This window comes from Orcinus orca, chromosome 13 (assembly GCF_937001465.1).
Source record: "Orcinus orca chromosome 13, mOrcOrc1.1, whole genome shotgun sequence".
In the NCBI taxonomy this organism is placed as follows: domain Eukaryota; kingdom Metazoa; phylum Chordata; class Mammalia; order Artiodactyla; family Delphinidae; genus Orcinus; species Orcinus orca.
This window is the reverse complement of record NC_064571.1, coordinates 57555487-57580102: the sequence shown is the minus strand read 5'-3', so window position 1 is coordinate 57580102 and position 24616 is coordinate 57555487. Positions and strand designations below refer to the sequence as shown.

Sequence of the window (24616 nt, the reverse complement as noted above, 5' to 3'; positions counted from 1 at the left end):
TTTACAGAAATTAATCTGTGCAAAAACAATTTTTTTTTCAATTTTTCTCATCTTTTAAAAGACTTATCTGGTATAGTTTTTCTTATATGTCATTAGATTCTTTCTTAAGAAGTTTACTTTAAAAATATTCCATATTTTCTTTTCTTTATAGATGATAGTATTTCTGCTGCAAGTACTTCTGATGTTCAAGATCGCCTCTCAGCCCTTGAGTTACGAGTTCAACAACAAGAAGATGAAATCACTGTGCTAAAGGCAGCTTTGGCTGATGTTTTGAGGCGTCTTACAATCTCTGAAGATCATGTAGCCTCAGTGAAAAAATCAGTCCCAAGTAAAGGTAATTAAGTGTGTTGTAAGTAGGAAAAGTTTTGCTTTTTGCAACATTTTCTTTGAAATAATATATTAAACGTGTATTTTTTCAGTGACATTAAGATTGGGAATATAAAACTATAGTTTCTCTTTTGGATTACTTATGACTATAGTTTATTTTCCATTTCCTTTTTCTTCATCCGTAAGAAATTCTGAAAGTTTATTATTTTAAATTGGGAATTTTGGGGTAATGCCACTGATTGTACTTACTGGCTTTTATGTCATAGTGTTTGTGTGAATTTAGTATCTTTCAACTACATAACAAACTTACTGAGTGCAGAAGGGGTGGGATGAACTGGGAGATTTGGATTGACATATATACACTAATATGTATAAAATTGATAACTAATAAGAACCTGGTGGCGCAGTGGTTAAGAATCCGCCTGCAAATACAGGGGACACGGGTTAGAGCCCTGGTTTGGGAAGATCCCACATGCTGCAGAGCACCTAAGCCCATGCGCCACAGCTACTGAGCCTGTGCTCTAGAGCCCGTGAGCCACAGCTATTGAGCCCTCGTGCCACAACTACTGAAGCCCACGCACCTAGAGCCCGTGCTCCACAAGAGAAGCCACCACAATGAGAAGCCCGTGCACTGCAACAAAGACCCAACACAGCCAAAAAATAAATTAATTAAAAAGAAAAAGAGAACCTGCTGTATAAAATAAAATTAAATTCAAAATTAAATTTACTGAGGGCAGGAACTGGATCATCTTTTTGTGTCTCCCATAGACTTCACATTGTATGTTGAACATAGCAGGTAGACACTCATACTTTTTAAATGAACTCTCTTATCATTACAGAAAGGATTTAAAGCATTATAGTTCATATAGCTTCATTCTAAGCCTGTGGTCATTAGTCAGCAGAATCATGAAGAATTTAATTTAAACTCTGAAACTTACTGCCAACCCCAGTTCAATGGAAATTTTAACTTCTAGACATTGGGGATTTTCACAGACTGGAATAAACTGTTATCAGGACCTTGTTACTCTGAGTTTGGAGCAGATGTCATGTAGCTTTTCTCTTCTTCCAGCCACCCAGAAGGAATCTTAAATTCTTTAACATTAATCAAACAGTCAAACATACCATTTCATATATCTCACTGATTTCTTGGTAGAGAAGAGTAGATGGACATAGGCATGATTATCCCCATTTGGCAATGGGAAAAGGAAAAGATTCATCAGCTTACCTCTCTACTGTAATATGTCAACGCAGATGATTAACCTAGGGAGGAGTCTTACATAACTTCTAGGTTTTAGCTGGAGATTAGATAGTTAACCAGAATATGAGGAGCAGATGTGGAAGAAAGATTATGAATTCAGTTTCCGAATGTTGAGTTTGAGGTATGTGTGGTGTATAGATAGATACCTGTTGATAGCTGAATTATAGGTCTAGTGCTCAGGCTAGTCTTGGTTAGGAATAAAAATTTGGGAATGTTCAGCTTATGGATGATAGTTGAAGCCACAGAAGGAGGATGTAAAACAAGAAAGTGGCTCAGGGTAGTTCTTTCAGGAGCTCCAGTATTTCAGCATAGCAAAGAAAGAGTGATTCATGTTGCCAGCTGCTACAAAAAGGTCAAGTAAAACAAAGACTGAGAGGTGACCATTGGATTTGACATTTATGAGAATATTAGAAACCTCTCCAAAAGGAATTTTAGTGGAGTGATAGGATTACAAATCTAATTGCAGTATTTTGAGAAGCAGGAATTGAGGAGAACTCTGGAATTAAGAGCAGCAACTGTAGCCAGCCACTTTTTTCAGAAAATTAACCTGAGCGGGGAAGAGAGTAGTAGAAGAGGATGCTAAATCGAAGACCAGTTTTAATTATTTTTATTTTTAAGACGTTATAGACTGTAGCAGAAAAATACATTGAGGACAAAAAGGCAGCAGAGAGGAAGATGATGTTGTTGAGGGAGGGGTGGTGGTAATTGAGGCAAGTTTCCTGAGAGTTTGAGAAGGGATGTTAGAGCAAGTTAAAAACTATTAGTCTTAGATGGAAAAAAGACTACTTCTGAATATTGAGATATCCATTCCAATAGAATGGAAAGAGATAAAACTAAGTGGAGATTGATATATATTCACAGTTGTCAGGGCTAGAAGTTTCATTCCTTATCACTTTCTCCTCAGGAGATAGTGATGCCGTTCAGGAAAGTAAGGCAGTTCCTTGCTGGTGAAAAAAAAAAGGCAGTCGACATTTGGAATGGTAAGAGAGTAGAAAATGGAAGGCCACAGACATGAAAGAAATGCTCAGGGACCCTGAGGGTACTGGCTACCGAGTTGTGAAACTTTGAGGGAGGGGCATTCATTCTGCCTGGTTTTCTGATTCCCATTCTCATACCTCCCACCCTCCAGCACTCCAGGCCTTTGTGTTAATAGTGGAGAGTTAGATAGCAGGATGCTTCTTTTCCATTACTGGTTAGTAGGATAAATGTGTCAGTGGCATGGGATAAGTAAGGGACCTGAGAGTTTGGCAAAAGACTTGATTGAAACCACTTTGGTTAATAATGTTATAAGTGAGTTTTTAATTTTTTGAGAACCAACTTTGAGGATTGCCAAGATCAAGCCAGGAAAAAAAACTTATTTGGTTATAAATTGATTTTTCTAAGAGAATTCTAGAGTTGTTAGAGTATTACTGTATACGGGCTTTACAGGGAAGGTAAACTGTACATAAAGAGAGAAGAACAGGTTTCTATAATTAATATGTGTACCCTCAGGTTCTGGCTCTATATTAAAGTATTTTTAAATCCTATAAGACAAAATGATATAGTATTTGGTTATTATCTCATTTTAAAAGCTTATTTTAAATAATTTGTATTAACCTACAATTTAAAAAAATTTTATTACGCTAAAACAGTAGTACATTATAATCTTGTGTTGAGAAAAAAACGTTTTCTCTCATTGTTTATTTACTAAGGTATTTCAGTAAAGAAATATTTATAGAGAAATTTAAAGACTGCTCTTTTTTTAATTTGGCATGCAGACGATATTTTGTATGACACATCAGTTCCTTAGCACCTACCTGTTTCAGTTTCATGAAGTACAAATACAGTTTAAATAGCTGGAGTTCCTATCCCCTAGGAACATACTTTCTGTAAGTTGTCCTTTTCTAGTTGTCATTCATAAATCCTTTGTCTGTAAAGTGAATTTAGAAACAGTTTTGTTACAGGCTCTTTAGTGGAGATTTATCCAGTTCTGGAGCCACCTGCAGCTTCTACATTGGAACATTTTCTTTCCACATAGTACCGGCTCTTACTTCTTATTAATAACTTTATTAATTAGAGAGATACTAAGTTCCTTTCCATTAATTCTATGTCGTAAGTTTACTTTGACTGCCATTCTTATAATATGCTGATGTGGTTCACATTTTGAAATGGAGTCCACTAGTGAATATTCTTTAAGTTACTTTGTTACCTTAGACACAGACTTTGAATTGCTGGATATAAAATGGATTGCTGGGGAGAAGATTGATTATATAATAATTTGGGGAAACATTATTTAAGAAATGAGCATAATTCATTAAGGATTAACCACTGGATTTCCCATTAGTGAAAAAACTTGCCTGACCAGTTATGTTCTGTAATATTGATATTAACACATCAAGAGAAATACATATTTAAAGTTTTGTTAATTTTATTATTTGCAATTCTAAACAGCTTTATCTTGAAATTTATATATAGTATACTATAGAAAGTAATTGGAAAAGAAATATTAAGTGATTCTTCACTATTGTCATTTGTATGTAACCTTAAAAAGATCAACCATCAGTTTTGATGGTATAAATATTTGGAATAAACACTTTAAGCAAAGTATTTTCTAACAAATGAAAAAAATATTTTTGAAAAAATTTTTTTTAAAAACAATGAAATTATTTTGCAGGGATTTTGTATTTTCTCCTTCAATTAAAAAGTAAATTAAGGCTTCCCTGGTGACGCAGTGGTTGAGAGTCCGCCTGCCGATGCAGGGGACACGGGTTCGTGCCCCGGTCCGGGAAGGTCCCACATGCCGCAGAGCGGCTGGGCCTGTGAGCCATGGCCGCTGAGCCTGCGCGTCCGGAGCCTGTGCTCCGCAACGGGAGAGGCCACAACAGTGAGAGGCCCGCGTACTGCAAAAAAAAAAAAAAAAAAAGTAATATAATGTTATATGTCAATTTTTTAAAAAAAAAAGTAAAATCATTTCTGATACTGTAGAAGAATTTTATATGGAAATGTTTTAGTCCCTTGTGAAATTAGAATTTGTAGTATTCACTTTCACACAAATTACTGACAGGACAGTAATCACTACCATCTTCTTAAGATATTTAGAATTTCTAGAGGATTTTTCTTTAGAGGGGAGACTAAACTACCATAGGTAAATAGGTGGAAACCTTTTATGAAGCTGTGCTTAAAAGTATAGGTCAGCTTCCTTATTGATGAAGACAGGTATTACAGTTTTGCTAGGTGGTGGTGATATGGAAACATGACTTGGCTTCAGGTATGGCTAAAACTAAATGTGTATGCTAATGGGTTAACGACATTCTCTGTCATTTCATAGTAGTATTGCCATTCAGTAAATCCCAAAATCAGAAACACACCTAACTAGTCATTTCAGTATTTTTAGTTCTGTTCTTTTAGTTTGTCCTCTCCAGTGTGCCAGCAGTATTAAAAGCTAAACCCCATTTTTTCTTGAATATATTATATCAGACACTTAGGTAGAAAGTTTTCCCAATAGTTTTTAAGGTGGCCAGTCATTTAAATTTCTCATGTACCTTCTCTTCTCTTGGAGAATTCTTTCCTTTTGACGGCATATGTTCATAATATATGCACCAGTTGCAGCTGAATCCTTGCCAAAAGAAAAAAAATTACCTGTACTTTGGAGCAAAAGGGAAGGCCCAGGGAACACTCTGGCAGTTTTAACTGCCAGGAAGACAAATTATGTCACAGCTGGTGCCTGGGAAACCCATTAAGACCTCTTGGGGTGACCAAATGAATGTAATTTGAGAATACAACCCAGTGGCAATATGTGAAGACAAGCTGTTAGTACATAGAGGTATAAAAGCACAGGAGTCAAATTATCTGAAGGTGGGAAACTGTCATTTTAAACCAGGAAGCTGCTGGTAAACCAGAAATATCAAGCACTGTAACTGCTACTTGAGAAATGAGAGAACCCAGAGGAAAAATTTAAATTTGGAGGATGTCAGTTCTCCCCCCAAAAATATTCCTAATTATATAGACTGTGGGATAGTGTACAGGCACAGATCTGTATCATTTGGTTCTTACTCCAAATAACATTTGGGAGAAGACAGGGATTGTCATGAGTTTGCTGTAAGTGTTGTTAATAAGTAAATTACATTAATCAGGTTAGAAGGTGTGAATTTCCTTGGTGGGGCCCTTAGGATAAAATGATTCATACTTATGGTAGGGGGTGGGAGAGTATCTTATTATTTTGACAACAGATCAAAGACTTCTAAGCTGCTCTTTGTATATGACAGTAAATAGGTGGATATTGCCTCAGACCAGGCAGCAATTACCATTTACAGAGCTCCATTTCTCTATGAGAGTCAAATGCTCTTTGGTCATTTCTTCTCAAAATATACTTTAAAAAAATGAGGCAAGAGAACTAAAGTACACCTTCCTGTGAAACAAGAGGAAAGGAGAAAAGTACACATAAAACTCTAAATGGAAAAGATAAAATTTGATGAAGTACATGTAGTCCTCAATATTTCCAAAGAATGAAGCAAAGTAATTGACAGATTGAAAAAGGTGGCACAGAGCTTGAAAATGTGAAGAGAGTGGAAGAGGTATGCAGTTGGAGCTCTGGGGCATATGATAGAGAATCTGAGAAAAAAGATTTTGAGTGTTAACTAAAGTTCTTCCTTCATAGACCATCTTTACCCTTCTCCTAATAAATTTTCCCATTCTTTAGGGCCTCAAATTAATTCCTGAAAATGATCTATTTTTTGTCTCTTGTTAGAATTGTTTTAAAATTTTATTATATGTTTCTTTTGGTATATATAGTTGTTGCTCCCGCTGGATTATAAACTATTTGGAGGCAGGGACAGTTTCTTACATAACTAGCCTTAGAATGACTCAATAAATGTTTGTTGAATTAAATGTGGGAAAAAGAAAGTTATAGAAGTAGGAAGTTATTTTAAAAATTGCTCTTTGGATGGAGGGATTGGGATAGATGCAAGAATAAGAGGATATTACAGATGAGGGTAGCAAGATGGATTTCAGATTTGCAACATATGCAACATTCCCTAGTGGTAACTTTACTGTGTGATTCTGGAGTTCAGTGAAATTCATTAGCATTTAGGAACTGTCAGGCTAAGGTATCAGAAAGTTCATCTGCTTAGGTCTATCATCAAGGAATATAAACAATAATGATTAGTATTCTTATTTCATGATAAAGTAAGATAAAGTATAAAATTTATCATTGGCCTTCAACCCTGGCCTTACAATGGTTAAAACAAACTGTGATTAAAACTAAATTAGTACCTTCCTGGTTTATAGACTTTTAGCCTAAATTTCTCTTATTTCAGCTGGGTTGCTGCTCAGAAATTGAACTACTTTTGTACCTTTGGTTACTAGAGGTCACTGTTGCTTCCAGTCTTGCAGGCTGATCTTTGAGAGCGTTGTGGCTCAGACTTTATAATGCCCAAGGCTTGGGGGAGAGGGATGTATATGTACAAGCATATATACATGTGATATATATAGCTAATGATGCATTCTAGTTATATGTTTGTGTACTGCATGATCATTTTTACGCTCCTTTCTTCCAGTTAGGTTCCTAATATTCTAAATTTCAAAGAATATACTTTAGACTTCTCAGGTGACAAACAATCATTCACCCACGTTCCTTTTTGTTTTCTGCACCTGCTTTACTTAACTCATTGCCTCTACCTTGGGAGATCATTCACTCTTTTATCCAAATACTAAGGATTCCCAGTACTGAGAGTTATCAGAAATTAAACTGTAGGATGGAAAATGACCATGAAAATCTTATTTTGGTCTTTTCTGGCTATTTATGTAAATATCTGGGGACCTTGATGATTTAATACTGCTCTCTGCTTAGAATTTCCTTTCCCCCTACTCCATCTGGTGAATTCCTATCTGTTATCCCGGCAAAGCTCAAAATGTCACTCTCCACAAGGCAGAATTATTTCTTTCCACTTACTTACCATTCCTTCTTCCTGGACTCAAATCTTGATTTCACTACCTATTACAGTATAACCTTGAGCATGTTAATAATCTCTCTAGGCTTCAGTTTTTTTCATCAGCAAAACTGGAATGATAATAGTAAATCCCTTTCAGGATTATAGTGAAGATTAAAGGACTTAATTATAAAGTACTTAGGATAACAATGCTTAGCACTCAGCAAGTGCTTGATAATTAATATTACTTCACATCACTTACTGTATTGACAGTTGTCCCTTTCCTTCATCTTTTCAATGCACTAGGCACTGTTTTAGGTGCTGGAGATTAAAGAAATAAAAGATACTCACTTTTGCCTCCACAGGGCCTTAGGTAAAGTGAGAAGACAGCTAAGTCAGTAATTATAAAACTATATAATAATTGGCATTAAAAAGGTAAATTTAGGGTGTTGTGGGAGCTCCTAACCGAAACTGGAGTTGAAGGTTCCTTGCAGGAGATGAAATCAGCCATTCATCTTCCTTCATGGTCTTAACATCCACTTATTGGTGCCAGTTCCCAAATTGTTAATCTATATTCTAGACTTGAGCACTTAAGAATTATCTTTCTACTTATTAGATTGTACTGCTTGTATGTCCCTCAGAATTCATAAATGTAAAATTTCCCCAAACTGAAATCATCTTTTAAGACCTAAATATTTCTTAAAACTGCCTCCTCCTTTCCATTTATGCTACCTAGCTCTTGTTTCAGGTCCCCATCGTGCTATGCTTAGACCACTGCCCTGAAATCTGCTCTTCACATAGACACTAGGATTTCTCTAAACGTAAATTGAAGTCTTTTTTTCAGCTTAAAACCCTTTGGTGGTCTCTATTTCCTATAGATAAAATCTCCATGATCTAACTCCTGCTTACCTCTACCATCTGGACTTTCCTCTACCATCTGGACTCTGCCCTTTCTTGTTCTGCGTTCTCACCACATAAAGAGCTTTTTGTCTACCCTGCCCCCATGCCATACACACTTACATACCCCACTTTACTGTTACCTTCTTTCTGTTCCTTTACACACACTGGAATAAGATCCCAGTATTTCATCACCTCCCTTTTACCTGGATATCTCTTACTTATTCCTTAAGACTTTGTTCTGCATTTTTTTCTAGGAAGCCTTTCTTGAGCTCTGTGTCTCTAATCATCCTTACAGAATTATGTGTCTTTTCTTTGTGATGATTTCTTTTATGATCACTTTGTTCTTGTACTTACCACATGTTTTCATTGCTAGTGTGATTCTCTTGCAAGATTTTAATTCCTTGATGCCCTGGCTCCCTTATATTCTCTTGAAAACAAAAGACTAGGATAATAATAGGCCCTGAGTAAATATTTGATGGATAGATGGATGATGAATATATGTTAATTTAGGCAAGCAGGGATGACTAGCATATGCCAGAGAGAAGGACCATCCAGGTGCAGAGCGCAGGGGAGTAAAAGTACTTAGTTTAGGAGTTCAGAATAAACTGAAGCATGAGGTGTGAGGTTGGGAGTGTCAAAAAGTGAGCCTCAACTGGTGGAGAGGACCCATAGTGAAAGGTTTTCTTATGCCTTGCTAAGGAATTTAGTTTTTATCCTGAGGAGACTGGAGCTCCATTAAAGGATTTTAAATTGAAGAATGACAGGTAGAGTTACACTAATCCATTAATTCTAAGATGGCTATATTTCTTGCATTTTAACATCTCTGGAATTACAATGCATCTTGCTATTGATTATGTCTTACAGTTCTCATAAGTGACACTTCTTTCTAATGCTGTTTGTGATAATGGTACATATAACAATTGATGTCATATTATTTCAAAGATATACAGCTTGTTTTAGATAGATATTCTGGCATGGTGTACAGAATGCATTAAGAGCAAGGTAATAGTACTGCTAGAAGGGAGAATAGAGAAACTGAACATAACCCGGAAGAGAAATTTGAGGCAGTAGTGGTGAAGATGCATTCATTTAGTCATTTAGATATTGATTAAGTGCTTTCTAGGATTCAAGCACAGTGCTAAGCATGGGGATGTATGCAAGGATCACAAAACAGGTAAGGTTTCCAGATAGATTACAGATAATTATAAATGGTTAAGTCAAAATGGATTGTAGACCTCAGTGTGAGGACTAAAACCATTAAAAATTGCACTTCCCTGGTGGTGCAGTGGTTAAGAATCCATCTGCCAATGCAGGGGACATGGGTTTGATCCCTGGTCTGGGAAGATCCCACGTGACGTGGAGCAGCTAAGCCCATGCGCCACAACTACTGAAGCCACCACAATGAGAAGCCTGTGTGCTGCAGTAAAGTGTAGCCCCCTCTTGCTGCGACTAGAGAAAGCCTGCACGCAGCCACCAAGACCCAACGCAGCCATAAATAAATAAAGGCAAATCTATCTATCTATATATATACTGTATTATTCCATTTATATAAAATTTTAGAAAATGCAAACTATAGTGATAGGAAGTAGATCAGTGGTTGCCTGGGGACAAGAGTGAGGGAGGGAGAGATGGATTACAGAGGGGCTCAAGGAAACTTTCGAGACTTATGGCCATGTTCACTATCCTGATTGTGGTGATTGTTTCACAGGCATGTATGTATGTATGTATGTCAAAACATACATATATGTATGTCAAAACCATACACTTTATATATGTGCAACTTATTGTATGTCGGTTTTATCTCAACAGAACTGGGGGGAATATTTTTTTAAAGAGTTACAGATGCAACAGAGGACTTAGTCACCCACTGAATGTTGGCAGTAAGGAAATGGAGGAATCAAACCTGATTTCTTGTTTTCTGGTTTGTACAGTGAATGGGTGGTAATGTCTTTCACCAAGAATAAAGTATATCACAGAGTACCAGTTTTTGTTTTGTTTGGTGGGAGGAAGGACACAGACATTCATGGGGAGATGTTCAATAGCAGTTAGATATAAAAAATAATGAGAAGGGTATGATGGTAACAAGATAACTGAAGAGTCAAGATACAAAATCTGAGCAAGAAAAGAGTATCCAGCAAATGAGAGAAGAAATGGTCAGAGCTAAGAAGAAATTCAGGCAAGGGCAATGTCCTAGAAACTAAGGACATTGTCCTTACCTAAATACTGTCCTTGCCTGAATAGTCAGCAATATTAGATGCTGAAGAAAAGTTGAACAAGATAAGAACTGAAAAATACCCATTGAATTTAGTGGAAAAAAAGTCATTGGTGATCTTGGCAAGAAAACTTTCTGTGAAGTGGTTAGACGATAACCAGATTGCAGAAGGTTGAGGTACAGATAGGAGAGTGTAGACCACTGACTCTTTTCCAAATACTTTATTAGACTTGGAATGGGGGTGGGTGGGTGCATATGTCAGGGGTGGGGTGATTAGGGGGAATACAGAATCGAGGAGTTATTTTGAGTGTACAGTCACTATTAGTATCCACAGGGGATTGGTTCCAGGACCCCTGAGGGCGGATGCTCAAAATCCTAGGATGCTCAAGTCCCTCATATTAAAATGGCATAGTATAGTTGGCCCACGACTTGAGCATCTGTGGATTTTGGTATCCATGTGGGAGGGGGGTGTCCTGGAACCAATCCCCCATGGATGCCATGGGACAACTGTATGTATTTATAAATTATACATATATACAGAATTATGTATATATATGTTGAACAATGCCAGTAACTTGCTGGTGTTTAGCAAATAGAATACCTACAGGTTATTAAATTCTAAATGAGTTACAGAGGACTTATTACTCCTCATGCAAATTGTGACCATAAACAGAATATTTAGAAACTGAAGAGAGTATCCCATTTATACTAACTGGGAGAATGTGTGTGTTTTTCTGTTGGAGACAATTGCTAGCTTGGTGTGCATGAAATACAAGCTCTTCTTTCTCCTTGAAGTAAAAGAACATGAAGTAACTTTTCTCTGTTTACATATTTGTTTATAAGAGAGGATCTAAAATAATTTAAAACAGAAAATTCAGAAGTAACTGTTGATCCACAGCCTATCTCACTGCTACACTCCAGTTCTTCAGAAAGAGAACATTAAAGCATAATTAATTTCTGAAAGGCTTACATCATGTGCGTATGTTCGGGGGGGTCTGATAAAGAAAATAAAATATAATAAAATTATTTGTACTTCTGTCTGTGGTGTAGCTCCAAAATTTCTTCAGTGTTGTTTTTAATTTTGTTTTCTTTCACAAGTGCCTATACAGTCAACCAAATTCAATGAGAATTCAGTTTAGGCTAAAGGTTTGTCGTTTTCAACATATAGTACTTGATAATTTTCAATCATATATTATGTTTTGAGACCTACCTTTTTATTCACATCAGCATCTTCATTTTTCTATTTTTCCATTTGTTTTACATAATAAAGATAATAAAATAACTAGATAATTGCACAAACATTTCAATTGTTACTACTCTACAGAGTAAACTTTGTAACTGGCTCAGTAGTTGGAAACCTTTATATTGAATAATAAAAAGGAAGCCATTATATATAGGCCTTGAAACGGCCAAGACATCAAAAGATACCTTGTCTTTTTTGAGTAAGTATTTAGGATGAGCCTAGAATAGAGAATAGAGAGCCTCCTGAGACTGATCAAAACTGTGAGGCATAGCACTGCCATCTGATCCTGTGAAGATGAATGGTAGTTTCACAGGATACCTTGAAAGCATTTGAAGACTTCAACAGTAAACTGTAGGGCTTAGAAACAGTGGTGATATGTTGATTTTTTTTTAACATTTTTTATTGTGGTAAAATATACAGAACATAAAATTTACCCCTTTAACCATTTTTAGGTGTACAGTTCAATGGCATTAAACACATTCTCATTGTTGTGCAACCATTGCCACCATCCATCTCTAGAACCCTTTCATGTTTCCAAACTGAAAGTGTGTATCCATCCACTCCTCTCCCTTGCCCCACCCCCCTGACCCCTGCCCCCAGCAACTGCCATTCTGTTTTGTGTTTGTATGAATTTGGCTACTCCAGGTACCTTATATAATTGAAATCATACAATATTTGCCCTTTTCTTCTCATCTGGCTTATTTCACTTAGAATAATGTCTTCAAGGTTCATCCGTGTTGTAGCATGTTTCACAATTTCATTCCTTTTTTAAGCTGAATAATATTCCATTGTATATATGTACCATTCGTTTGTCAATGGACATTTGGGTGGTTTTCACCTTTTGGCTATCGTGAATAATGCTGCTATGAATATGGGTATACAGATATCTGCTTGACTCCCTGCTTTCAATTTTTTGGATTGTATATACCTAGAATTGGAATTGCCAGATCAAATGGTACTTCCATGTTTAATTTTTTGAGAAACAGCGAATACTGTTTTCTACACCACGTGTACCATTTTATATTCCTACCAGGAATACACAAGGATTCCAATTTTTTCACATCCTTGCTAACACTTGTTTGTTTTTTTATTGGAGTATAGTTGCTTTACAATGTTGTGTTAGTTTCTGCTGTACAACGAAGTGAATCAGCTATATATATACATATATCGCCTCTCTGTTGGACCTCCCTCCCACCCCCTCCACCCATCCCACCCATGTAGGTCCTCACAGAGTACCGAGCTGAGCTCCCTGTGCTATATGTTTGTTTGGTTTTTTTTGTTTTTTTTTTTTTTTTTTTTTTTTTTTTGCAGTACGTGGGCCTCTCGCTGCTGTGGCCTTTCCCGTTGCGGAGCACAGGCTCCGGACGCACAGGCTCAGCGGCCATGGCTCACAGGCCCAGCCGCTCCGCAGCATGTGGGATCCTCCCGGACCAGGACACGAACCCGCGTCCCCTGATCGGCAGGCGGACTCTCAACCACTGCGCCACCAGGGAAGCCCTATATGTTTGTTTTTATAATAGCCATCCTAATGGGTATAATTGGTCTCTTTTTTTGAGATGAAGTTTGGAACATTGGAAGAGAGCATGGGAAGTGGATTTTAGATTATATATGTTTTTAATATAGTGGCTGATGGGTTTTTTGTGTAACAAAAAGTTTTAAAAATTGTATTTGAAAAATCAGCTGTTGATATAGCAAAAGCAGTGCTCAGAGGAAAACATATAACTGTAAATGCCTGCATTAAAAAAGAAGAAAGATCTCAAATCAATAACCTAACTTTAATCTTAAGGAAATAGGGAAAAAAAAAAAAAAAAAGAAAGCCAAAGCTAGCAATAAAGACCTGGGTGGTGGTGGTGGTTGCCTAACGTTGTGAATATACTAAATGCCACGGAGTTGCACATTTTTAAATTGTTAAAATGGTAAATTTTATGAGTACTTTACCAGAGTAAAAAGAAAGAGTCAATATAACAAGAAGTCACCTATTTGGCAGACTAGCACTAGATCTAATGACCAGTGATATTAGCCTAATTTAGGGGTTATTGTACCTTATTATATGTGAAAAATTTCCTAGGAAGTTTGAAAAATAAATACAGTAGGTCTCTTCCTTCCTCTCTTCTGATTCATTCTGTCTGAGGAAGGGTCTAGGAATCTCAATATTAAGGAAGCACTTTAGATGATTATGATATAAGTGGCTCCCAACAGCATATTATTGTCAGAAATGCAGTGCTATACTATCATATATGTAACATTCTAGGGTACGAAATATTTTAGGCTCTATACATAAATGTTTTTGCTTTCTGTGCTTTTATGAAGTGAAGCAAACAAAGAAACATGAAAGCCAGATATATAAAAGTTAGGTTTTCTTGTGTGCATGTGAGAAAACTGAGTCTAAAAATTCAAAATTATTCTTTATTCCCAAATTTTTAGATAAACTTGCCCGTTAGTAGATGTGGCTGTTTTATCTTGTGACTGTGAGTCTTCCTGACCATAGCAGCATATCCATCACATGGGTTATTGGAATACTAGAATAAATGTTCCAAACCTTCTACTGTATAAATTAAGATAACGGGTTATTTTACATAATTATGCTTTATTTATATGGAACAATATTCTAAGATTCAACATTTATGATTTCTAGGATTTCTAATTAAATTTCAACAGAACCTGAGCTATTTCTGAAAATTGTTGATATGTGGGGAGTTGTGGTTTACTTGAGGCATAGCTTTGAATCATGCACTTTAAAGCTGCTATGTGTGAATAACAAACCGTTTAGCTAGAGAATGACCCTAGTTGCAATTTAGCAATTTAATTTAGCATGGCTTTTCTATAGATCTATTTTGATGAGATTAAATCTTCAGACAGTAATATTGTATGCTGCATGATGGAATCCTCTGGGACCTCCAGATCTTATTCATTTCCTTTTGAACTGTAGACCACACTGGAGATGTAGCTAATTAAAGTTGGGTGTACAAGTCAACAAAGTTCATTGTTCTATAGAGGAAATAAGTATTTCATTGTCTTTTTATTTACTTTTTCCAAATACGTTATAACTTTATATATACCACATAGAATTGTCTCAGTTTACAAATGTTTATCTTTATGCGCTCATTCCTTTCTTATCTATATATCAATAAACACTTATTGAAAAATAATAATATTGTATGCTGCATATGGGGGGACAGTCTGCTTACTAGCAGACTTAATAGACTTAAACACTAATGGACTTAAACACTATTGGACTTAATTTTTTAAGCTCCTATCTTTGAGGAATATTTTGAAGTTTGAGTTTTAAAGTTTTCTCTTAACCATATCTAGGCCAGCCAGGCATCCGAGAAGCTATTTCCATGTCCTGTATAGCCAATGGGAGTGGTGCAAACAGAAAACCAAGTCACACCAGCTCTGTTTCAATTGCAAGAAAAGAAACTCTTTCATCTGCTGCTAAAAGGTATGCATTTGTAAAAAAAGCTAACATTGCAAAATTGAATGTGATAACTCAGTCTGCTTTTGAAAAGAATGTGAAATAGAGCTGTATGGAATTCAGGTGAGCATGTCCTTTAAATTCTTTGTCTCTGAATGCAGAGATATCCAGCCTGTACTTGCTGAGTTTACATTCATCACACCTATGGAGTAGTGTGAGGACGCTTTTGGTTCTTACTAAAGACAGCAAGCAGTTTCATTTCCTGGTTTGGTTTTGTTTCTTTTTGTTTCTTTTTAATAGGCGTTTGTTGATGCGATAAACATCACTATATTTAATGTAATTATATAAGTGAATTTTCCATGGCAAGTGATACATTTGATATAGCATTTTTAAAGGAGTAGAATCTTCAGCATATATGTATATTAGTGGGAGGTTAAATGCTATAACTTTTATTTTTTAATCATGACTATAAAATTGAGGCTTAATTCAAAATGTTATATTACTGTGTTGTGTGTTCGTGTGAGTATGTTAGGGGTGGTGGGCAGGAGGGCAGTGGAAATATTGTAATATAAAAGTTTCAGTGGACTACGTTCTCTATGTTCTTTTCATCAGTTAATTAATTCAGTGTATTCCAATAAAATTGCTTACTGGATTTTTCTGCTTTTGTGTAATACCCAGCAAATTATTCCATATAGGGTTTGGAGAGACCATAAGAGATCAGCCACATAATCTTATAGCTGTTTTCTTCAAAGAATGATTGAAGAAAAACTTTCAGTAATAGAATAATATTTAAAATGTGCTGATGGAAAATGGTTGCCTCAATAAACTAATGCCAGTGACTGAATTATTTAACAGTGTGTATTTACAGATGTTAACCAGACATTTGACTACAGGAGTGGTGAAGAAATGACAAGATATTTAGGCCTTTTAAAAATCCCCTGCCAAAATTTATTACCTTTGCTGCAGTTTCAGGAGAAAAGGACAAATTATGGAAAAACTAATATGTAGTAGAAATTTTTAATACAATTTTTAATAATAAACTTCCTTGTGTCCAGTAATTGTTTGGATTCAGCCCATTTTTCTTACAGAGCTGTAGTTATGTGCAGTGGTATTATGTACAGTAGTGACTCAACAATCTAAAACCAGATAAGTCTGTTAATTTATGATGCAGGGGCTTTGTGTTTTTCTTCTAAATAACCCAGAAGAAAAATCTACTGGGCCCACATAAGACTACTAGCCTAATACTATGCATTTAGGATAGTTTGAAGACCAACAAGAAAGAAGTAATTTCTAACTCAGTTTTAAGTTACAAAGTTAATCTGATATTTTTGAGGTAGAATTGTATTTCTCAGCACATAATTAAAAAACTGAATATGAGCAAGACAGTCAAAAGTCAGTCTGAGGTCAGAAGTTATCAGAATGAATCAGATTAAGAAATGTTACTGTCAAAATTATATTTTAACATTATTCACTATTATCATGTGATTAAATTGTATGTACTACTTATATTTGTTTAGAATGTTCTTAAACAAACTTCTTTGTAGCTTATGTACCTTATGGTCAAATTTAAAAATGTCCTTTGGTTAAGAAGTGTAGGGACTTCCCTAGTGGTGCAGTGGTTAAGACTCTGCCTTCCCAGTTCAGTTCCCTAGTCAGGGAACTAGATCCCACACGCATGGCACAACTAAGGGTTCGCATGCCAAAACTAAGGGTTTGCATTCCACAACTAAGGGTTTGCATGCAACAACTAAGGAGCCCGCGAGCCTCAACTAAGGAGCCTGTCAGCCGCAACTAAGACCCGGCGCAACCAAATTAAAAAAAAAAAAAAAGAAGAAGAAGAAATGTAGATAGTTGATGGTTTTATACCTATTCAACCCTGGAATCGTTGATTCCATCTGCTTTGTAATACTGTCATAAGTGTTTGTGCAATATAAGGATTCTTATCCAGTGTGATCAGGAATAGGAGATGCTTCATTAATCAAGAGTCAAAGTGTGGAATCATAAGAATTTATACATATATATCTTAAATATTTTAACCTAAAATATGTTCACATATGTTCATTTGTCAATTTTTTAATGAAAGGCTGAGTCTCCCCCTTCTTTCTTTCTAAGTATGCATCTCTGATTAGATTGCTTGTTGACTATCTTGCATAAAATACACCCATAAATCATTTTCTATAATTTTTAGTTTCATCCTTTCAGACAGAGTAAGAAATTTGAAACTTGCAAAACAATATGAATTAGAACCCATCTGTTTCTATGACTTTTTTACATAATCTTTTATAATTGCGTCACCTACACAATTTAACAGCAGTTTTTTTAGTAACTCATTTTTATGGAGTCTTTCCAAAGCATTCAGCTTAGTTTACATAGAAATTATCATTCTGTTTCCTATGTACATTTTGTCAGTTTTCTTTGTATTTTATTAACTTAATCATTAAAATAACAAGTACAACTGGTATAAACAGGTTCGGGGGAGAAAACACAGTTGACTCTTGGTAAGTGTGAAACTCAACTGGTGGAAGCAGAAGTATACAGAAGAAACAGGAGTTAGAGAATAACCTACAAAACATGAACATTTAGTGTTCCTTGGGCATCAGTATGCCTTACAGAGGTAAAGTGTCACTAATGCTCTGATTTGGGTAAATTGAAGTCAGTTAAGAGAGCTTCTACTGTCCTTCCAGATTCGCCAAGATGGCAAAATGCATTAGAGGCCAATTTGGTCCAAAGGGGCAATCTTCCTAGGATATGTTGCCTTAGAATTATAATAAATTCTTTGCTGAAGATTTTAATCTTTACTGAAGATTCTTTTTAAAGAAATATTTTCATTATTGAATGAAAGCAGTATAAATTGTATTAGCTGTATGATTTAGGATTTTGAATTATATAATAGTAACTTTTTCCATCGTTTGATATATCTTTTTTGTTTAAATATGTGTTGTTCCATGTTATACTTTATTTTACAGTGGTACAGAAAAAAAGAAAGAAAAACCACAAGGACAGAGAGAAAAAAAAGAGGAATCTCACTCTAATGATCAAAGTCCACAAATTCGAGCATCACCTTCTCCCCAGCCCTCTTCACAGCCTCTCCAAATACACAGACAAACTCAAGAAAGCAAGAATTCTACTCCCACCAAAAGGTTTTAACTGACCCCAAGTACAGAGCTAGGGAATGGTTGTAACGATACCTAAATTCTGTGACTTGAGAAAAAAATTGGCTATCCATGGTTTCCAAGAGAAAAGCCTGATGGCTTTTTTTCCCCTACATCTTTGTTGCTGTAATCTGTATTTTAACACATTGGAGAATGAAAATTTGAGGTTATATTTATCAGTTAAAACTGGAGGAAAAAAATTAAGTTATAAACAATTTGATGAAAGGAAGGCAAAAGTAACCTACTCTAAAACCAAAACAACATTTTTATAGTAAAATTATAGAATATTTTAAAATTTATATATAACTGTGCATAAATTTATAGCCATGGATAGAAAATTGCCATATGTTGTTATACTCACCATATTTTGGCATCATTACAACCTTCAGCTTGCAAGGGCCCTTCTCAACAAATGGCTCTTCATTGTGACTGCATCTCAGTTTCAGTTTTGGGTTTTGGGAGGATAAGTTCTTGCTTGAGTAGAGAATTGAATTCATTTCACCTAATCTTTTCTATGCTAAAGGCTTGCTTGAGGGCTTCTCTCTGTGTCTATAATAATTAATATTTTAAAGTTATGAGAAGGGGAGAAGGGAGAAACATTCTAACAATGTGTGTGAGCCTAAATTGGGGATCTAAACCTGCATGCTGGGAGTTCAACACTACAGCTGCCTTGTAATCAAATATTTAGACCAACTTAATGAAATTTGCCTGCTTTAGGGATGTTGATTCAAGCTTTATGATTAGGTATAGATGTATTTTATCATCATACTTCCTCTTGGAAATCTTAGGAAAATATAAACCATTCCCAGAACTGGCTAGGATTTTAATAAAAATAAATGACATCCATTCCTAAAAGATTTATATATTTTTATTTGATTAGCTTAGTATTTTGCCTCAAATCTCTAATGGAAATTTGGGAAAACACAACACCCTTCACTTGATTGATGCATGTTTTTAACATTTTAAAAATGCTTTGTGTGTCTCGTGCAGATTCTTATGCTATCTAAATGGTTTGTAATTCTTTTGCCTGGTCTGATGTGGAGTTTTTCTTGGATATAGCTTATTAATGTTTTGCAACTTTGGATTGTATGTGGTGATTTTATAATCAATCTCTTTAAGGTTCTGATTTGACTTGGCATCTTCTTTGTCCCAGATCTTTTTTTCAGCTTTTTAAGGTCTCTTGGAAATGTGCTTGCCATTCTGAATTGCTCTTTGGATATACTACTACAAGAAGTATTGAAGGCTGGATGAGTTGTAGGACAGTTAGCAGTGCAGCCAAAAAATCATTTATAAGTTAAAAAATTTCAGTTATGAATATGTGGAAGCAGTTTTGATAATACAACATTCTTGTGTTAAATTGTTTTTACTTCATGGATAAAATTGACTCTAAAAGATATAAACAAGAGTTTTACTTTTAGTCCCACAATTATTTAGAAATTGTCATTTGTACCATGTATAATTTAATTCCATGAGGACATAAAAAATGAAAATAGCAGCCTTGTAATGATTTTGAATAGGTTTTTTCACAAATTCACGCAATTTCATAAATTCTGAGAGATAGTAATTATTTATATTTAGGCAAATGGGTTTTTTTTTTTTTTAGATCAAGTAATATTTGTTCTAGTGAATCTTCTGAATAATAGTGAAAATTAAAAAACAGACTTGGTAATTGCCTTGTTTAACTCCTTGACTCATCCAGGCACAGAAACTTTCAACTAATCCTTCCTTCTCTTTTCTGGATTAGCTTTAAGAAAATGTTAATTACTGCTTTTATGTTCTAGTCAAACTGTCAATTGCTACTCTTAGAATTTTTTTCTAAGAAACTAATATGTTTCTTCCAGCATAAAACGACCACCAACAGCTGAAAAGTCACATAATTCATGGGAAAATTCAGACGATAGCCGTAATAAATTGCTGAGGGCAGTTTCAACATCAAAATTAATATCAAAAGTTATAAAAAATGCAGACAAGTAAGTATTATACTTTAAGTTATATCTGAAAATTATTAATTCTTTGACTATCACATTTGCATGTACAATTATATGCCACGTTTAAATCATTTCTAAAAATCTGTATTGATATCTTTTTTTCTTTGAAGTGCATTTTTCCTTTTGTGTCTTTAGAAAGGGCTGTCTTCCTGTTAATACTTCTGAACTCATAATAAATTTCAATAATCTCATAAAATTTGAGTATTTTTCATAAATTCTTTCTATGCTTTTGTTGTTTAACTGATCCTAATGGAATATTCCTTCTTTTATGAAACAGTATATTAGTAGTTTAGACCAGTGAGAAACTTTAACAAATACTGGTGCCTGAATTTCATGTCTGGAGATTTATCTGGGGTGTGGCCTAGACATTGAATCTTTTGCAATTTCTTCAGGTGATTATAATAGCCAAATAAAATTATAAAATAAATGTCTTTGAATTCCTTTTGTAGGCATAAAGATGTCATCATCAACCAAGGTAAGTTAAAAATCCTTTTTTAAAAATGTTTATCTTTTCTACATCAGTTAAATTTTTTCTTTTGATAAGAATATTGACTTACTTTCATTCAGTGTACTTTATTTATTAGCTCACAGTGATAAAAAAGAAGTGTGTTGTTATAGTCATTTAAGAAACTATCTAATTTTTATTGTAAGATATGTCATTTTTGTCTCAACCAGCAAAAATGTCAACCCGTGAAAAAAACAGCCAAGGTAAGAATAAGCTACACAGTTGGTCGCCTTCTTAGTTAATTTCTTCCTGGATCTCTTATTTGGCTTTTCATTTTTTACACTACCTGACTTTCCTCTTAATAAAGGAAATATAGTAATTTGAACCAGTGAATCCAACCACTTTTCTATTTCTCTGAGCTCTGAAGTTTTAAGGTCAACAGTAGGAATAAAGATATCATTACAAAGAGGTATAATACCAAGGGGAATTTCCCCCTTTTTAAAAAAAATTAAAGTTGTACTTAGAAAAGCCATTTAAAAGATTGATAAATTTTAACTCGATTTCCTGTCTTGCCAACTTCATTGCAAATAATCACTCATTTCTTGAAGCTAAGACTTAAAATATAATAAGTCTAGCAAATCCATTTCCTCTTAAATTTTTCTTTTATATTAATTGTAATTTCTGGCTACTTGCTGTTGTTGGCTTGTTCTGACCCAAAAAAGGAAAGAAGACTTTCTGTAAATGTGTACTTAATTTAATTGCAAAGTAGGTAAGATTTATACATCAGTTTTACATTCTCCTTCAATTGCCTGCAAATTTAATTGAAGCATGCTGTTCTAAATAAAAGCATGTCCTTCCCGTGCATGCTTTTTACAGCTCATTTCTATGTGTCATAGTTATCTTTATTTTCTGGGTTATTTATTATATTAACCATATACAATGTGGTTAAAATTTTTGTTAGAGATTTAACTTGATTTCTGTAGATTTTCACTTTTGATTCTGATAAGAAGAGTATTTGCAATCTTCTTTGGATCATTTGTTTTTACGTAGACATTCTAAATGAAGCTGATTATTGCTGCTGTTCTCCTTCAGTTAGGTCTTACTCCCTCTTTTATAATTTATAGTTAAGTACAGATTAAGTAATAGTTGAAATACCTTAAGGACAAATGAAATTTTATTTACAAAGACAATTCTTATTATGTGTCAAAACATTTTAAAAAGAGAGAGATAGTGATATATAGTGGCAAGAGCGGTGAATGGAGAGTCTCTGTTTAGTGTTTGGCTCTACTGTATAACAACCTTGTGACCCAGGCAAAATGGCAACATCTCTGGGTAGTTTTCTAATCTGAGAATATAACTATAAAGCTTACTTCACAGGACTGCTGAAGGATGAAATAATACGTATGAAAGTACTTTAAAAACAGAAAACACTGTACCTATAAAAAGGTGCTCCTATTATTATATGTTTTGCCAAAGAGCTTACATTTTATAAAAATCCTTAGAGGGTAAATGAGAAAGGGCTATCTTTCTCTTTGTTGTGCTGTGGTATGTCCTTTGGAAGGAAAAGGGATCTAACTTATGATTAGTATGTAAGTGAGTGCTCTGTGTTGGTGACAATTTTCAAAACCATTCAAATAGGCAGGTAAGTAAATGTATTTAAAAGGGAAGGGTTTTGCTAGAGAAGCATCACTAAAGTGGGGAAGAAGGATGAAATGAAAAACTGGAAAAGCCAGTTCAATTCTGGTACAAGAATTGTTAGCTGAAGAAGATTGTTCCAGATGTTGGAATTTTAAAATTGTTGCTTGCAAATGTTGCTTGCATTAAGCCTTATTTTTGGAATTTGAGCCTGTTCCTTTGCCATTTTAATCAGCTATATTTATCATTAGAGTGTATCTTGAAGGAAAACTCTTGTGCCTCAGCCTGTTATATAATTCAGGCCTGCCTGTGAGGCAGAGCCTATGGAAAGAAGTAGATGGATTCTAGATGGTTTAGGAGATTACAGGTAGGGTATGAGAGATAAGGAACGGAGGGAATCTATGAAGGCTAACTTGAAAGTAGATAAGAGGCATCTACTAAAATAAGGAACATTTGAGGAGGAGTAGATGTGTAGAAAAGAATAGTTTGGTTTTGGACAGTTACACTTGAGTTGTTTATAAATCTTAATTTACTCGTAGAGGTGTGTAACAAACAACATAGTGTAGATGTTTAAACATGTGTAATTGAAGTCAAGACTGGTTTCACCATTTACTTAGCTTGTGACCATAAGCAGGTTAATTCACCTTCTTAAGTCTTTGTTTTCTCATCTGTAATTGAGACAATAATAAACCCTCAAAGGGTTATTATAAAAATTAAAGATAATAAAGTGTTTAAACGTAGTACCTGGCACATAGCACCAAATAAATTTTAGTTATTAATATAAGTGTGACAGTACTCAACCTTGTACTCAAATATATGGAGTTAAGATGAAAAGATGACCGTTAAATAGATGATCTTCACTTGATGTAAGTTGTGTATAAATTTAAGTTTGGTATTCATTTTGCATAACATATTTCACAGCACATTTTCTTATACTTTAGGTATTAATCTAAAATATGTCATTTAAAAAAATATCTGTCATTTTTGGACAGTCTTTTTAGAATGTGATTTATTCTTTAGCTCTTTTTTTTTGACAGTGACAAGTGTGACTTGCTGTAAGTCATCTGCTTTGTTTTGGGAACAAGGCGATTTATATTTGGTACATATAAGTGAGTGGTAGCAGAGAAAACTTCACTTGAAATGACTGTGTCCTTCAGACACAGCAGAGTAGAAGAGCATAAATCTGCATATTCTGATCAGCACTTAGACAGAAGGAAGTAAACTATGGTTGAAAGCAGTGGGAGGTGAAATGAGATGTACACAGGGCAATCTCCAAGGCTAGATGTGGGGGGAAGGACATGTTACACCATGTCCTATAAAAAGAGGCTCTTACTGAATTAGATCCTTATCTACACTCAGATCCTTGAAACTTAAGCCCCTTTTCATTACTCTTCTCCCTAATTCTGTTGGATCCTCTCCCATCACAAGAGAAATAATATACTAGGTAAATTTTGTAATGAAATGAGTACAGCTCATAAGCTCATCTTATAATCACTATCTAGTATATTACATTTTTAAAATATGGAAAATAAGTGTCACATGTCCTCATTTCCAGAGCAGAACCTGAATGTCTTCAAATTATTGCATGTTAACTGTCCTTTTCAGGCTTGAGTAATCCTAAATCAATTTTCTCTTGTCACATCTTAAACTCTTTTAATTGTCTGGTCATGTTGAGAACCTGAATGATTCAGGTTCCTACTGGAGAGAAATCTGCTTAATTGAGGAAAAGAACTCCTCAGTCACCAAATCACACTTTTACTTCCTCTTATAGAGCTGCCTCACTGTTCTATGATTAAATTCATTCTTGCTTAACTACCAAACCAGTGCAGTAGTAGCTTAACTACAGGTGTATTTAGATTGAACTATTACTGTAACATCTTAGAAAATTGAGAGGTGACTAATTCTTACTAGCTGCCTAGCTATCTGTCCAAAATGGCTTCAGATGAAAAATACTTTAAAAGTCATTTTGAAATACATACTGTCTAAAATCCTTCAGTAGTTTGTTTTAGCCAAACAGTCATTCAAATAATCTAAAAATATACAATATAAACTCATTTACAAAAGTGGAGAAAGAAAAAAAACTGAATAATCTTGTCATTTTAACAACTATTACAGTTCTGATGTGTTTCTTTATT

General features: G+C 34.8%; 1 protein-coding gene across 10 annotated transcripts in view; it reads left to right on the top strand.

Annotated features, from left to right (window-relative positions):
- The window catches only part of EML4 (EMAP like 4), a 154763-nt gene that overhangs the window by 69149 nt on the left and 60998 nt on the right, over positions 1-24616 (top strand). For 5 of the 10 annotated variants that reach the window (XM_033419196.2, XM_033419193.2, XM_049695986.1 and 2 more), the window contains exons 2-7: positions 152-334; positions 15159-15288; positions 18228-18401; positions 20255-20383; positions 20851-20876; positions 21053-21109. In XM_033419196.2, coding sequence (XP_033275087.1) covers positions 152-334; positions 15159-15288; positions 18228-18401; positions 20255-20383; positions 20851-20876; positions 21053-21109 — 699 coding nt within the window. The remainder of the gene's footprint in view (positions 1-151; positions 335-15158; positions 15289-18227; positions 18402-20254; positions 20384-20850; positions 20877-21052; positions 21110-24616) is intronic. The other 5 variants (XM_004265019.4, XM_033419199.2, XM_033419197.2 and 2 more) reach the window with 2 other exon arrangements.